Source organism: Mustela nivalis, assembly GCF_964662115.1.
Source record: "Mustela nivalis genome assembly, chromosome: 17".
Lineage (NCBI taxonomy): Eukaryota > Metazoa > Chordata > Mammalia > Carnivora > Mustelidae > Mustela > Mustela nivalis.
The window spans coordinates 4,087,847-4,101,836 of record NC_139036.1 but is presented as its reverse complement, the minus strand read 5'-3'; the positions used below and the strand labels follow the sequence as shown (position 1 = coordinate 4,101,836).

The window sequence follows — 13,990 nt, the reverse complement described above, 5'->3', positions numbered from 1 at the left end:
GGGGGGTCCCAACCCAGCTCAGCAGCGTGCTAGGGCCTTTGGGGGAGGGCCGGGGCTGTGGTTACCATCGGGGAGCTGAGGTGGGGGCTGGGGGGGCAGGACGGATACTGACCCTGACTCACACCCTCCCGGAGCAGCCGGGCAGCGATGGGGGCCTGGCCCTGGCCCAGCGACAGGGCGTGGAAGCGCTGGGCCATGCCGGTGTGCTCCGCCAGCTGCAGGAGGGCACTGGTGGGGTCCACTCCAGGGGACAGGATGAAGACCAGCGGGGTTCGCGGGCTGGAATCCTCCATTACCTGCCGGGAGCACAGGGGCGTGGCCTCAGGCGGCAGGGCCGCCCCCACGCCGGGCCTCCCCGCAGCAGGGAGAGGGACAGAGGGACCCCCACCCCGGGCGGCGGGCGAGGAAACCAAGCCACTGACCAGCTTCATGTTCAGCACAGGCGGCTCGACGAAGCGGGAGCCCAGGTTGGACACGATGAAAGAGGTGACACAGAAGGCCACGCGGTCCTGGCGCAGTGAGCGCACGATCAGCATACGCTGCATCTCGTTGCACGCGTTCTCCCACTCACCTGGGGCAGGCGCAGGGCTCTAGCGCTGGCAGCTGCAGGGCTGCTGCGGGAAGGGCGGCGGGGGGCGGGGCAGGCGGCGGCGGGTACCTGGCAGCATGGCCTTCTCGGGGGTGGCATTGGTGTACCACAGGTGCCAGTCCCGGGGGTACTGTTCGAAGGAGTTCATGAGTCCGTGGAAGTTGGTCAGCTTGTCCAGCTCCGTGATGTTATCCCAGTAGGCGTCCGCCAGCCAGCTGGTGCAGGGATTGTCCATCTGGCCCTCCCGATCCAGAACCTGCGCCGGGCAGAGGGCAAGGGATCGAACACCTCCTGAGAATTACTTTTTTCTTTTTCTTTTTCTTTGGCCAGGATGGCCAGATGAAGGAAGGAGGACAGGAATCCGCGGTGCCTGGGGACGGCGGTGTGGGGGTCCGGGGCTCGCCGTGCAAAGTTAGGAAGCTGGCGCCCTCTGGTGGTTTCCTGGGATTACTGTCCCTCGCCCCGGCCCCCCCCCCAGGCTCTCGGCGGGTGGCCTCACCCCTCGAGGCGGTTTGTGGGCTTCCTTTCTTCAACAAATACTTACTGCTCACCGACCATGTGTTTTCAGCCTTGGGACACGTGACTGCGTAAAAGGACAGAGTCCTCGGCCCTGGAGGAGCTTAGTGTCCAAAATGGGAGGGCGGATGATGAGCCAAAACCGAGGACAGATCATTAAATGATCTAGTAGGTTAAAAACGGCAATGCCATGCAGAAACAAAGTTGAGGAGGATAAAAAAGACTAGAAGTTCTTGGGGGCTGGGGGCTGGGCTGGAGTGTTAAATAAGAAGGGGTGCTTAGGTGGGCCTGTCGGCTGAGCCTCCCACTCTCCACTTTGCAGGGGTCCTGATCTCCAAGTCTGGGGGACGAGCCCCACCCCACATCCGGCTTTGCACTTGGCTGCCCTTCCCCCCACCTCAAATCGATAAATACAATCTTAAAAAAGAAAAGAAAAAGAAAGTCAAGGAGGTCCCAGTGAGTGAGGTGGGATTTGAATCAAGTCTTGGAGGAGGTCAGGGAGGGCCCCACCCCCACCTGTGGCAGAAGCAACAGGGGACACAGGGGTCCTAAGATGGGCCACATCTGCCTGTTCCAAGCGACTAGAGATTTCAAGTGAGTCTGTCTTGAGTGGGCGTGCTTTGCTGCCTGGGGCCAAAGGGAGCAAGAGGGCCGGATCCAACCAGACCAGAGTTTTGCCAAGCAAAAGCAGCATGGGGGTGGGCGGAGAGGGTGCTCACAAGGGAGAGAGCCCGTGTGACCGTGGCAGCCAGGCCGGGGGAGGAGTGCTCAAACAGCAGGGAAAGAGACAAGATCACACCAATCCGCGGGTCCCAGGGAAGAGGGGCCCCATAGCTCTGCCCATAAGGCGAGCGAGGGAGCCCCTGGCAGGTGCACGCCCCGCACCCTGGGGGAGCACCTGCTCCTGGTGCTTTTCCTTAGCTCGCGCCCTAGAGCCGTGGGCCTTATGGGCTGGCTTGGAGTCCTCATCACACGTCCCCCTGGCCCTGACCTGGACGCCTCTGCCCCACTCACCACTCCTCCGCGAAGAAAGAAGTTGTACTCATCCATGTTGAGCTTGCCGGAGGTCTCCAGGATTTTGGCGCACATCTGGAAACTGAACAGCAGCTTGTGGCGCTCAAACAGTGTGCGGCAGGTGTACCTGGGAGACAGGGCCAGGGGAGGAGGCGGGGAAGCCAACATGAATGCTTACTGAGCCTGACACACATCGAGGGCCCGGTCGGTGTCTAAGCTGAGCCTCCCATAAATAGCCACGCACACAGGGACCTGGAAGGCTCACTGGGGACATCAGTCATTCGTTTCCTGCAAACAGCCTGCAGTGTTCGTGGGACCCCTACTCTGTGCCAGGCACTCGGCCAGGCCCCGGGGACACAAAGGTGAATGAGCCCCAGACACTGTCCTGGAGGCAGTCGGCTAGAGTGGGAGGACAGCCAGCCAGCCCAGGGATTCTTGTGTGACCTGATAGGTCCTGCACGGGGTGGCCGCGCCACTGGGGGATCGCAGGGCAGGGCTGCCCCGGGGCAGTCTCTGAGAGGAGCAGGGAGCAGCAGAGTCATGAGCATTGTGGAGGAGGAAGAGCAGGGAGGACCCCAGGGAGAGCAGGGAGCCGAGGCAAACAGAGGCTTGCAGGGCCTGGTAAGCAGACCTGGGCAGGGGCCTTTGCAGAAAGACTCATGAACAAATCCTGGGGCTTGATCCGGGGGTCAGGGAGAAGGGTCAGGGAGAACTTCTGGTTTCTGGCTTGGGGGACAGGGACATGGGTGTCAGTGCCGTCCGGGGATGAGGACCCTTAAGGAAGGGGGGGATGAGGGGTTTCAGGTGAAATGAGCTGAACTTGAGGGGGCTGTGGGACCTCTGGATGGAGAGGTCAAGTTCACTGCTGCTCAGAGCCTGGTCCCCAGACCAGCAGGGAGCTAACTAGAGATGCACAACCTCAGGCCGCACCCCAGACCCGCTGAATCTGAACCTAGATTTTACCAAGATTCCTACTGCTGGGCTCTCGGCCCACAGGTGGGGCTAGACCCTCAGAGGTCGCGCTGCCCAGGGAAGCTGCAGGGAGAGGGGAGCAGGGCACCAGGAGCCACGGCCCAGTGAGGCGAGAAGGTCTGCGTCTCGGTGGACGCTGGGCTGGGCACGCGCAGTGCGGGGCGCCGACCTGTAGACTGCGTAAGTGTGGTACTCGTTCAGGTAGTCAATGCGGTCCTCCAGCTTGTTGCTCCGGTGGCTCTTGTCGATGCTGAGGATGAAGAGGCCGATGTAGGCGTCCAGTGAGAACTGGTACATGGGGTCGATGCGGCCCATGTCGTTGAGCACAAAGAACAGTACCGAGGCCCGCTGGGCGCAGGGGCGGTAAGCCTGCCGGGGGCGGGGATGCAGAGTCAGGACCACGGTGGGGGCAGGGCTGGGGCTGGTCTGGCCTAAACCCCTCCCTCCCCCAGTCTCCAGGGCGGGTGCTCGCCTCCCGGGCCAAGTCAATGTTGATCTCCGTGGTCTCGCTGGTCTCCAGCTGCTCCGTCACCTCAATGGCCGTCACCTTGGAAGTCCGCAGGGTGTTCACCAGCTGCACATCGTCCAGCAGGGAGCCTGTGGCCTCATTCAGCAGCCTGGAAGGAGGCCCCCAGGGCCAGGGATGCAGGGGTGAGGGGCCCAGCGCTCCCGGGCTCCAGTGGGGTGTCGGGGTGGGCGTGGAGGCCGCTCTCACCGAAGGATCTCGTCCTCCAGCTCCTTGAGCTTCCTCTTGCCGGCAGCGATATTGATGACCAACGAGTCCTTCTGCTCCTCGAGCTCCGGCCGCTCCTTCCGGACCACGATCCCCAGCAGCTGAGCCTCTAGGCCCTGAGAGCACAGATGCAGGGGGACACTCTCACTCTGGGGACCTCACTCTTGTCGCTCCATCACATCTCCCAGCCCCTCATCCCTGCTGCCCCATGACATGGGCCTCCATCGCCATCCCGCCCACGCCTGCTCCAGTGGAGTTTGAGTTCCTCCCGGCGCCAGCCCCCACCCACCTGTTCTTTGACGGCAAAGTTGACAATGGTGGTCTTGGCCGAGGTCTCCGGGCTGTAGTGGGGGTTGGAGAGCTTGGTGGTGATGTAGAACCGGAAATTCGGATTGTACTCCACTTCCTTGTCTCCGATGCGCATCAGGAGCCGACCACCTGGAGCCGCGGGGTAGGGAGAGGGTGGTCAAGGGCAAGGACCTGCGTGGTCAGCGTGCTACAAGCCCCCCTCCACTGCCACCCCGGCCCGGAGCTGTCTGCATGGAGGCCCCGCAGCCTGGGGACCAGCCCTTCTGCCCCTGGGTCCCACGTGGCTGGCCTCTCGGACACCCCACAGTGTGAGCCCACAGCAAGCCTGGGCCCCCACCGATTCGAGTTACAGATTTGTTGAGCACGGGGTTGAGGGTGGGGTCCAGATACTCCTGCACATTCTGGAGCAGCACAGGGTATCCGAACTGGATGGCCTTTTCTAGAATTTGGAGGTAGTCACTCATCTGTAGGTCAATAATCTGGAGGCCCTAGAGAGTAGGGGAAATAGTGGGAGACCCACCGAGGGACCAAAGGAAAACCAGGCTCATGGGCAGAGGCTCAGGAAGGGACAGGCTTGGGGAGCAACCCGCCCCCAGCCTTATACCTGGTTTCCTTCCATGTTCTTGATCCACTTCAGGGCCTGGGCCTGGGGGTCAATCATCAGCGCCCACCTGTGGGAGGATGGTCAGCCAGACCACGGGCGCGGTTCACCCACCCCTGCCCCGCAGCAGCATCCTGACTTGTTGCCACATGTGATGATGATGCCCCCCCAACCCCTGCCCCCGGCAGAATCCTGACCTGTTGCCACGGGTGACGATGATGCCATTCTCTGTGGAAAAGGCATCCGAGGGCAACCCTTGGATGTTCCAGTCTCGAACTTTGGTAGGATTGGACAGGAAGTTATCAAAGGTAAAGCGGGGTGAGCACGGGACATGCAGCTCCCAGATCTGGGTAGGGAAGAGCCCTGAATTTCAGCCTGGAGACCTGAGCCTGTCCTCCCCCCAGACCCGACCCCTGCTGGATCTCCCTCAGTTCCTCCCAGAGGCTGTGGTCTCACGGCCCAAGAGATCACTCACACCTGACCGCTGCCTCACCCTCTTCATCCAGATCTGGTTGACGATCTCATCCCGGTAGTTGGTCAGGAAGGGGCCCATGTAGGACAGGAAGGCAGCAGCCAGGAGACAGTCACCCACCAGGTAGCCTAGATCCTCCTCCAGGCCCTGGGGGGCAGGAGGGGGTATAAGCCAGCAGGGGGTGGGGGGGGACACACTGGGAGTGCTCTGAAGGCACTCTCCTAGGGACACTTCCTAGATCAAAGAGGTGCTTCCCCTCTCCTGAACCCTTGGCCCTGAAAGCTCTAACCTGGTTCTAATTATTTCTGAGCTCCCCGTCTTTAATAGCGGTTCTGTTTACACTCTGGTGATAAGGCCGAAGCCTTTCCTGAAGCCCAGAACGCAATAGAGGCAAAGACAAGATGCCCCGGGGCTGTTTCTACCAGCTCAGTGGCCCTATCAGGAGCCCCGGCATGAGCTTTCCAGGCCTATAGGGCAGCAGACCCCTAATGGCACAAAGTCTTTTCTTCCACTCTTCTCCTGAAGTGGGAGGGGGAGAACACACTGACACCCCATGTCCCCATGACACCCCATGTCCCCACATGCCCTGACCATCCCTCAGCTGGAGGCAGGTGCAGCTCCCAGCAGGTATGCAGGGTATACACGTAGGCAGGCGGCCGGGCTCACCTGCACGGTCTCCTCCCAGCGGGCCTTCTCGCCGGCCAGCCCGGACACCAGCAGCCCTGCTCGCTGAAGCTTCACTTCCATCTCCTCCGATTTCTTCCGGAGCTCCTCCTTCTGGGCCAGCTTCTCGTCGTACTGTTTCTTCAGCATCTCCAGTTTCTGGGCCACCTGGGAGGGACCAGAGCCCAGGGATCAGACCCAGCGCCGGGGCAGACTGCTCGGGCCCTCTAGCTAGTCTGCCGTCCAGGGCCCCGGTGGCCTCAGATGACTCCATCTCCAAGCACTGGAGTTTCCCGGTGTGCAAAAGAACTGTCCCGACACCTTTGGCGAGCCTCTTCAGGCCCCGAACGTGTGCCTGACCGGCCAGCAGTGACCATGACCGGCCAGCAGTGACCATGTCCAGTACACACAGTGTCACTGCCTTTTTCATGAGGAACACGGGGATGGCAGGCCGGTAAGTGCCTGGCACATAGCGTGCACACGACAGATGTCCGTCCCCTTCCTGCTGCCCCTGCTGGGAGAAGCAGCCTGCGACTGTTGGGAGTACATGTCCTCACCTGCCTCCCTGACGGGTCCTGCACAGGTTGTCGGAAGGAGCGCATGGGGCCTGGAACCCAGCAAGGGAGCAGCACCTGAGCCCGAACCCAGAGGCCGACCCCTAAGATCCTGGAAATGCGACACATGACCCCCCAAGTTACTGTCCCTAAAGCAACATCACCTTCGGGGGACAGCATGAGCCTTGGGAGTGATGTGTTAAAAGGCACTAAGAAAGAAGGGGTGAGGTAAGCTGGGCCATGCAGAGAAGGAAACACAGCTGGGGGAAGGGACGAAGGGGGAGGGGCACCCTGTCTGCACCCCCCCGCCCCCCGCCCCCCCCCCCCCCCCGCACATGTAGGTTTCACCCCCGGGGAGGTGAACGTGACTGCCTCCCTGACTCGTCAGCGGCCCTGATTATAACTGGGCTTCCCGCCGAGATGTGTCTGCGGGGAGGCTCAGCCCACAACCACGCTGTATTTCATTACTGGCTTTGCACGTGGTGTTGTCTTCACTGTTTCTATTTTTTATACAGGAAATGCGTGCATAAGGTGAAAGGCCTAAATGAGATGACAGAATGACCAGCGAGAGTCCTTTAGCTGCCTCTTCAAGCCGCTCCCACCCCACCCTGCCGCAGCAAGTCATTCTGTAACTGTTTCTCTTCTTAGGTCTTCTGGCAGATGCCTCTGTATCTTTGGCTATTATACTTAGGCTAGTTTTTTTTTCTTCTTTTTTTAAGTAGGTTGCACGCCCAGTGCACAGCCGGACGCGGGGCTTGAACCCACAACCCCGAGAGATCAAGACCTAAGCTGAGATCAAGAGTCCGACTGAGCCATCCACACACCCCTGTAAGCTACTTTGTTTTTAAATACATACATATCTATATATTCATCTGTTTGCATTTTTTAAATGGTCACAGTTTTAATCTTTTTAATTCAAAAACAGTGGAAAACTGCAAACCTAGGGAAAACAATCACATAGCGAACCCCTCTATACCCGTCACATTTAACAGTTGTTGCATTTTGCTATTTTTAATCTCGTCTCCTGGTGTTTTGCCAAAGCATCTTAAAGGAAGTTACAACCTCATGACATTTCCAGCCTCCAGACTTCCTAATGCCTCCCAGGAACAAAACAAGGATGTTCCCCCATGTGATGGTAACCCCATTATCACACCTAACCACAACATAGTCTTTAAAAAAAGTAACGACAGGGGCGCCTGGGTGGCCCATTTGGTTAAGCCACTGCTTTCAGATCCTGGAGTCCCGCATCAGGCTCCCGGCTGTGCTGGGAGTCTGCTTCTCCCTCTGACCTTCTCCCCTCTCATGTTCTCTCTCACGCTCTCTCTTTCTCAACTGAATAAATAAAATATTTTTAAAAAACTAAAATTAAAATTAAAAAAAATATAACTATATTCATCTTCTAGATCTTTCTGTAAAGAGTGAATGCACATCAAAAGGAAGGAAGAGCACACACAGGGAGAAGATCCTGGCTTCCTCTAGGTCCTGAGCCAGCCCCCTGTGCCTGTGCTCACTTGGAAAGCTTTCCAGACAGAGCCCGGTTGGGCAGATTGGGCACTGAGCCAGTGCATAATAAATCAAATACAAGCCCCATGAAGGCAGGGCCTTGCTCGACGGCTAGATCCTTACACTTAGAAGGCTGCCCCGCACTTAGGAGACGGTTGGTGCCTGGGTGAGTCTTCTCATGAGGATAAACTCTGGCATACTAACGCGCTTTACTATTTTTTCCTCGTCTCCAAGTCGGTTCGCGTCAAGCTGCCTCATTCTCTTTAACAGCTGCAAAACCCGCTTGTGAATGACTGAACCATAATTTATATAACAAGCCTCCTTCTGATAGACATGTGTGTCTTTCCCACATTTTCTATTCTTAACCACGCTGGGACGAACGTCCTTGTCCGTGCGTAAGCACATTTTGACACGGCTGTTTCTTTTTTGTTTACTTGGTGAACAAGTCACTTGAAAATCCAGAAGGCACAAGGGCCTGAAAAGTGTCCCAGCCCTGCCCTTGGACCTCCCTGCTGCCTCCTCCAGGTAGCAGCCGTGACCTGCTTCTTGAATATTCACCCCTCCAGAGGTATTTTGCACTCATTCCAGTACATTCCAAAGGGCTGTTACCTGGTTTCTCCATTCGAAACTATTTCTATGACGTCTGTGCTACGAGGGAGACAGGTGTCGACCCTGACCCTCCAGGCCACCACCTCTTTGTCCCTGCTCTTATGTTTGTTTGTTTGTTTAAGATTTCTTTTTCTTCTTTTTTTTTTTTAAGATTTTATTTATTTATTTGACAGAGAGAGATCACAAGCAGGCAGAGAGGCAGGCAGAGAGAGAGGAAGGGAAGCAGGCCCCCTGCTGAGCAGAGAGCCCCATGCAGGACTTGATCCCAGGACCCCGAGATCATGACCTGAGCCGAAGGCAGTGGCTCAACCCACTGAGCCACCCAGGCGCCCCAGTTTAAGATTTCTTTTTAGGGGCGCCTGGGTGGCTCAGTGGGTTAAGCCTCTGCCTTTAGCTCTGTTCATGATCTCAGGGTCCTGGGATTGAGCCCCACATTGGGCTCTCTGCTCAGCAGGGAGCCTGCTTCCCCCTCTCTCTCTGCCTGCCTCTCTGCCTACTTGTGATCTCTGTCTGTCAAATAAATAAATAAAATCTTTTAAAAAAAGATTTTTTTTAAAGTCATCTCTACACCCTACGTGGGGCTCGAACCCACAACCTCAGATCCAGGGTCGTGCGCTCCACTGACAGCCCCTGCCGGGTGCCCCTCTCCTACCTGTTCCTAGGCTGCTGCTTGTCACCTTAATCATGCCGATAACATCTCCAGAACCCTGTTTGATCTGATCTCCTGCACAAGCATTGCCCAGTCTTTCCCCTCCCCGACCCACCCCACCTCCCACCCCTTAGCTGTGTTCTAATTTTTTGGGGCTGAGCTTGATCACGACGCTCCCACTCAGCAGTTACGGTCTTCTCGAGGTCCATGGTAACTGGCCGAGCCACCTGTGGCCAGGGCACCTTCTGACCGGGTCACCGCGCCCGCTGTTCCAGTTGTGAAATATTTTCCCGTCTGATGCTGCGCTTTTCTCTTGCAGAAATTCCCATCGGTTGGATTGGGTCTTGGGTCGCTGTCCCGCAGGGTTGGGTTTGCGGTTGCTGCTTCCTGCCCTTCTGCTGGCTGTCGGACTTGAAGCATTTTTAATTTTCCCAGGATTCTCTCCTTGTCTCTCTTTTTGCAATTCTTTTCCCTCTCAACATCCTCTTTTTGCTCTCTGGGTGTCGGCCCTTCCTCCATCACCTCCTCTGACTACAGCCGTGTTTACCTTGGTTTGCTTTTTAAGCGCTTCTCCCAAACCTGAGTTCTCTCTGGGTTTATTTTTCCTTCTGGGGCCATGTTTTGTTACAGTTTCTGATCTTGGCCGCTCCCTCATTCTGTTGGAAGACTTTCCCCAAGGCCTCACGCACCCCTTCTCTGGGGGCCACGCGTGGCTGATCTGACTGCCACAGGCAACTGGAATGCTCTGGACCCTCCGGTGCCTTCCACTCTGTCCCCCACCCCCACAGCAACACCCAACACCACCCAAGCCTGTCTGATGACAGCGTCGCCTCTAGGGGGACCGCTCGCCCACCGTGTGGGCCACATCCTCCCACCTAGTCTCTAACGGTGATATTTTGGCCAAACTCATTTTGTTTTATTTTCTGATGTGTTTAGAACCCCAGGAATAGAACAAGGCTGCTCGTTCTCAGATTCCTCGAGAGAATCTGACCGGGAAACCACTGAGAAGCTGGGGGCAGGGGCAGGTCCCACACATGGACCTTGCAGGTACGGACGTGGGTTTTGTGTCAAAGGATCTGTCCAGGCTCCTATTAGGCTTGGTGGGTCTTTGCACCGAGGCCAACCTGCTGTGACGCTCTGACCTTGGCAGGTGACAGTGGCTTTGTCCACAGGTGGGTGGCCAGGTCTGGGGAGGTAGGACTGCTTGCAGGCGTGAGCTGCATGGGTGGGCGGCCCAGGATGACTGGCTCCCGCGGCGACAGAAGGGCCTGCCACCAGACTAGGGGGCAGCAGGGGCGGAGTCTGAAGCGCTCACAGACAGTGTGTGACATTGGGGGAGCTTCTACGGCAGGACAGCAGGCTCTGCACAGATGGCCAGGCCCATGTGGCCCTGGACCAGCTGTCCCGGGCTTCAGCATCTCACACTCCAAGCCAAGGAGGCGATGGTGGCGGGATGGACCTGAATCTGCTTGGTCGACCCACAGGCTCGTGGGCCACTGAGACTGCATTTAGGCCGAGGTTCCAGGCCACGCGGTTATGGCAGGCGGCACGCAGGTGTCACCTGTGCCTTAAGGGTCCAGGCCGAACAATCTTGGGGGGGGGGCTCCGGAGGGGAGAGTGACTGTGTCTTGAGATGTGACAGCAACAGGCTGGTTTCCCGCCAGGCCCCAGGCATCAGCAGCAACAACAGTGGCCACAGCTCAGGACTCGGCTGAAGGTCACTTTCCACCGAGGATAAGCAGGGGACGAGGCAAGAGGTCTCCCTGAGAGGCAGCCCTCGTGGGCCTCAACCAGTCCACAGGGAGCAGGCGGTCCGCTGCCACGGGGTGAGCTGACCGCGCCTCACCAAGACACGGAGCGGGACCCTGAACTTGGAAGGCCCCGGCTGGGGTTTCCATGTGCGCCAGGGGGCAGGCTCTGGACTAGATGCTGGGGTGGCTGCAGGGCATGGCCAACGTCTCAATGCCACCGACGGGCAACGGAGGGTCTGTGGAGGTCAACCCTGTGTGTATTTCAACCAGTGATCGCCCACTGCGAAAGATACACGCACGCCCCCGGCCTTGCAGCCTCCCCCTTTTCAGCCAAGGTCAGATCCTGTCTCAAATCGATCTGTTGTGGGAGGCTCTCCCCCTTGGAAGTTCCCAGGTGGCGGTTTCCAGATCGGGGACGTTCCAGTGGAGCTAAAACCAGGGTTATCTCTGAGAATCCTTCCTTCTGCAGACGCCGCCAAATTTTTAATGCGGTCTTGGGGACCACAAGAACAGCTGGTCCCCAGGAATGTCATTTTATCTGGAAGCCATGCATGCCTTAAGGCCCCTGATATTTTTTATTTCAAACGCTGCTCACGAGAGACGTGGTTCGGAGCCGTGACAGCCCCTGAAGCCCCACAGGTGGCCCATTTCCGCTGCGTGACTGCCAGGGCCGCGGCTGGAGGACACGGTGTCTCCCCTGATGCTGGAGGTCCCTTGGCAGAGACTGAGCAGAAACTGAGAGGGTTTGGGGACGTTAACTCAAAAAGGTTGGCTTCTCAATTTTTAACTCTCAAAAGATGATTTCAGATTTTTATTTGGGCTCTAGTTCACGTGGGGACTTAATCTTTGAAATGCATTGTTCCCCCCTGCTCAGGGTTCTGCTCAATCCCTGCCTACCTATGTCAGAATCCAGCCAGGGGAAAGGTCTTCTCAGGCTTCCCAAGCAGGGGAGTTAAAACTGTTTATTCAGGACTTGAATTGACGCGCCCGATGGCGGAGCTCTGGGCCTCTTTCCAGCACCCTGAGCCCTCACTAGGTCCAGGCTCTCCCACCCCGGCTGGCTCTGACAGGAAAATTTTCAAAATGCTCATTCCCAGGCTGTCCCAGAGACGGGTTCCTGCCGGTCTGGGCCGCGGCCTCAGCTCGGTGTCCTCATGCGGCCGGCAAGGCAGGCTGGGCACTCGGCTCGGAAACTTCAGAGCGTTTCCGTGACGAAGGGGAAATGTGGGGTCCTCGTCTGCTTCCTCTCGTCAGCGAGGGGCTCCCAAGAGACCTGACATGCAGTGCCCTGCAGACGCCTGTCCAGTGCATGACATTGCTGGCAGCGGACGCTGCGGGCCTGGGTTTTCACACGTCAGGGAACAGTTCCTAATTGTTCATTCCAGGATATGAATCATCGTGAGTGCAAGACCTTTCCAAATGAGCTGTCATCCCCGTGATTATTCACTCTTGCTAGAGAGAGGAGAAGACTGGCTGCTGTGAGAGCAGCCAGGAGGGGACATGCCGTGGGGATGAGGTAGGGGAGGGGGCATGTGTGCAGCCTGAAGCCACAGGCCCAGCCTGCCTGGCCCTGCTCACAGGGAGTCAAAGAGGCCCTGCAAGCAGCTGCGCTTCCAATGGCGAGGATGTCCACGGCGGGAAAAGCGGGGCTGGGGGCCCAGAGCATGGGCTCCAGCTCGCTCTGCGGGTAACTGGGAAGTCACTTCCCCTCACCAAGCCTCGGGGTCCTCATTCCATTCCAGACTAAGATCCGCACGTGCTCCCTTGGCGGTTTCGGGGGAAACGCTCTGGGATGGCGTGACCAGCTTTGGCTCCATAAAAACATAAAACCTCACTATGGGTACAATTAGTGTCAACAGCCTTTGAGGACATGCGAAGACCAGAAGCTTCGAGAGGACAAGCATCTCCGTCAGAAAGGGACACAAGGAAGTAAACAGAGCCAGGCAGGCAAGCGTCAGTGAGAAATACAACCTCGACATACTCAGCTACACGAGACCGGACGGCGCACAGCAATGTGTATAACGTGGAAAAAATGACAAAAATGTGCTTGTACAGCAAACAGCCCTGGACGGCTGCACAGAAAGCCGTCAGCGAGGCTGCTTTCCAGGAAGGGAAGCGCCAGGCACGAGCAAGGCCTCTCGCTGGCTTCTCCCTGTACCTTTGGAATTTCACACCAAGTGGATAGTAAAGACTATTGAATCGGGGGCAGGAACGTGGGAGGTGCTGTCCCCAAGTCCGCTAGGATGACACCTGGATATGTCACCGGCTGGCAGAGAGTGGTTCCCTCTCCTCCCCGCCAGCCCCCAGGTTAGCATCTGAAGGGGCTCGTCGGGGCAGTGGCCCCAATGCCTTTGCAACCCCTGCCAGGGACACACCCTTCTGAGCCAGAGGCAGCCCACCTGCAGAGGCACAGGACCATAAGGGGGGAGCAAATGGCCGCCAGCATTCCAGAAATCAGGGACAGGGTCCACATGGAAGAAACAGGCCTGAGGCTCACCTCCCGCAGCTTCTCCTGGGCCTCGGCCAGCGCTGCTTGCTTCTCCTGAAGCTGGGCCAGGGCAACGTTCATCCGAATCCTCTTGGGCTCCACCACGCGGTACAGGCGCCCGTACAACTGTGGGGAGACAGCCCAGCTATGGTGGCCGCCCACCCACAGGCCCACCCGCTTGCACGCCCGCGCCCACGGAGGCCTTGCCTGCACCCTGCATGCACCCCGCTCACCTCCATGGCCCGCACCCACATGCACAGGGACTTGGCCGCAAGTGAGACTCGGCCGATGATGTCAGGCTGGAAGTCGGGCTGCGCGCAGTAGGCCCCGATCTTTTTCAAAACCTTGTCCGAGATATTGTCTTTATCAAAGTGGATCAGGGACTTGATGAAGTTCTGCTCCCCTGAGGGGTGAAGACAGGGGGGCCTCAGCCGGAAGCCTTCTCCAGCTTCACCTCCATGGCTCGGGCACAGCCGTGTTCTTCCTGGCTTGGCTTACCCGGCCTCACCCTGAGGTCCCCTGCAGACCTTGCCTCCATCTCTGGAAGCTCCAAGCCCCCGGGACCCT

At 58.0% G+C, this 13,990-nt stretch overlaps 1 protein-coding gene across 1 annotated transcript in view; it reads right to left on the bottom strand.

The window, feature by feature from the left end:
* DNAH2 (dynein axonemal heavy chain 2) overlaps positions 1-13,990 on the bottom strand; it is an 87,882-nt gene that overhangs the window by 7,370 nt on the left and 66,522 nt on the right. The window contains exons 64-78 of the mRNA XM_082708029.1: positions 13,657-13,826; positions 13,433-13,549; positions 5,873-6,037; positions 5,228-5,353; positions 4,932-5,080; positions 4,738-4,804; positions 4,471-4,621; positions 4,114-4,262; positions 3,807-3,940; positions 3,564-3,708; positions 3,261-3,460; positions 2,120-2,246; positions 659-845; positions 423-571; positions 113-296 (exon numbers count right to left, since the gene is read on the bottom strand). Coding sequence (XP_082564155.1) covers positions 113-296; positions 423-571; positions 659-845; positions 2,120-2,246; positions 3,261-3,460; positions 3,564-3,708; positions 3,807-3,940; positions 4,114-4,262; positions 4,471-4,621; positions 4,738-4,804; positions 4,932-5,080; positions 5,228-5,353; positions 5,873-6,037; positions 13,433-13,549; positions 13,657-13,826 — 2,220 coding nt within the window. The remainder of the gene's footprint in view (positions 1-112; positions 297-422; positions 572-658; positions 846-2,119; positions 2,247-3,260; positions 3,461-3,563; positions 3,709-3,806; positions 3,941-4,113; positions 4,263-4,470; positions 4,622-4,737; positions 4,805-4,931; positions 5,081-5,227; positions 5,354-5,872; positions 6,038-13,432; positions 13,550-13,656; positions 13,827-13,990) is intronic.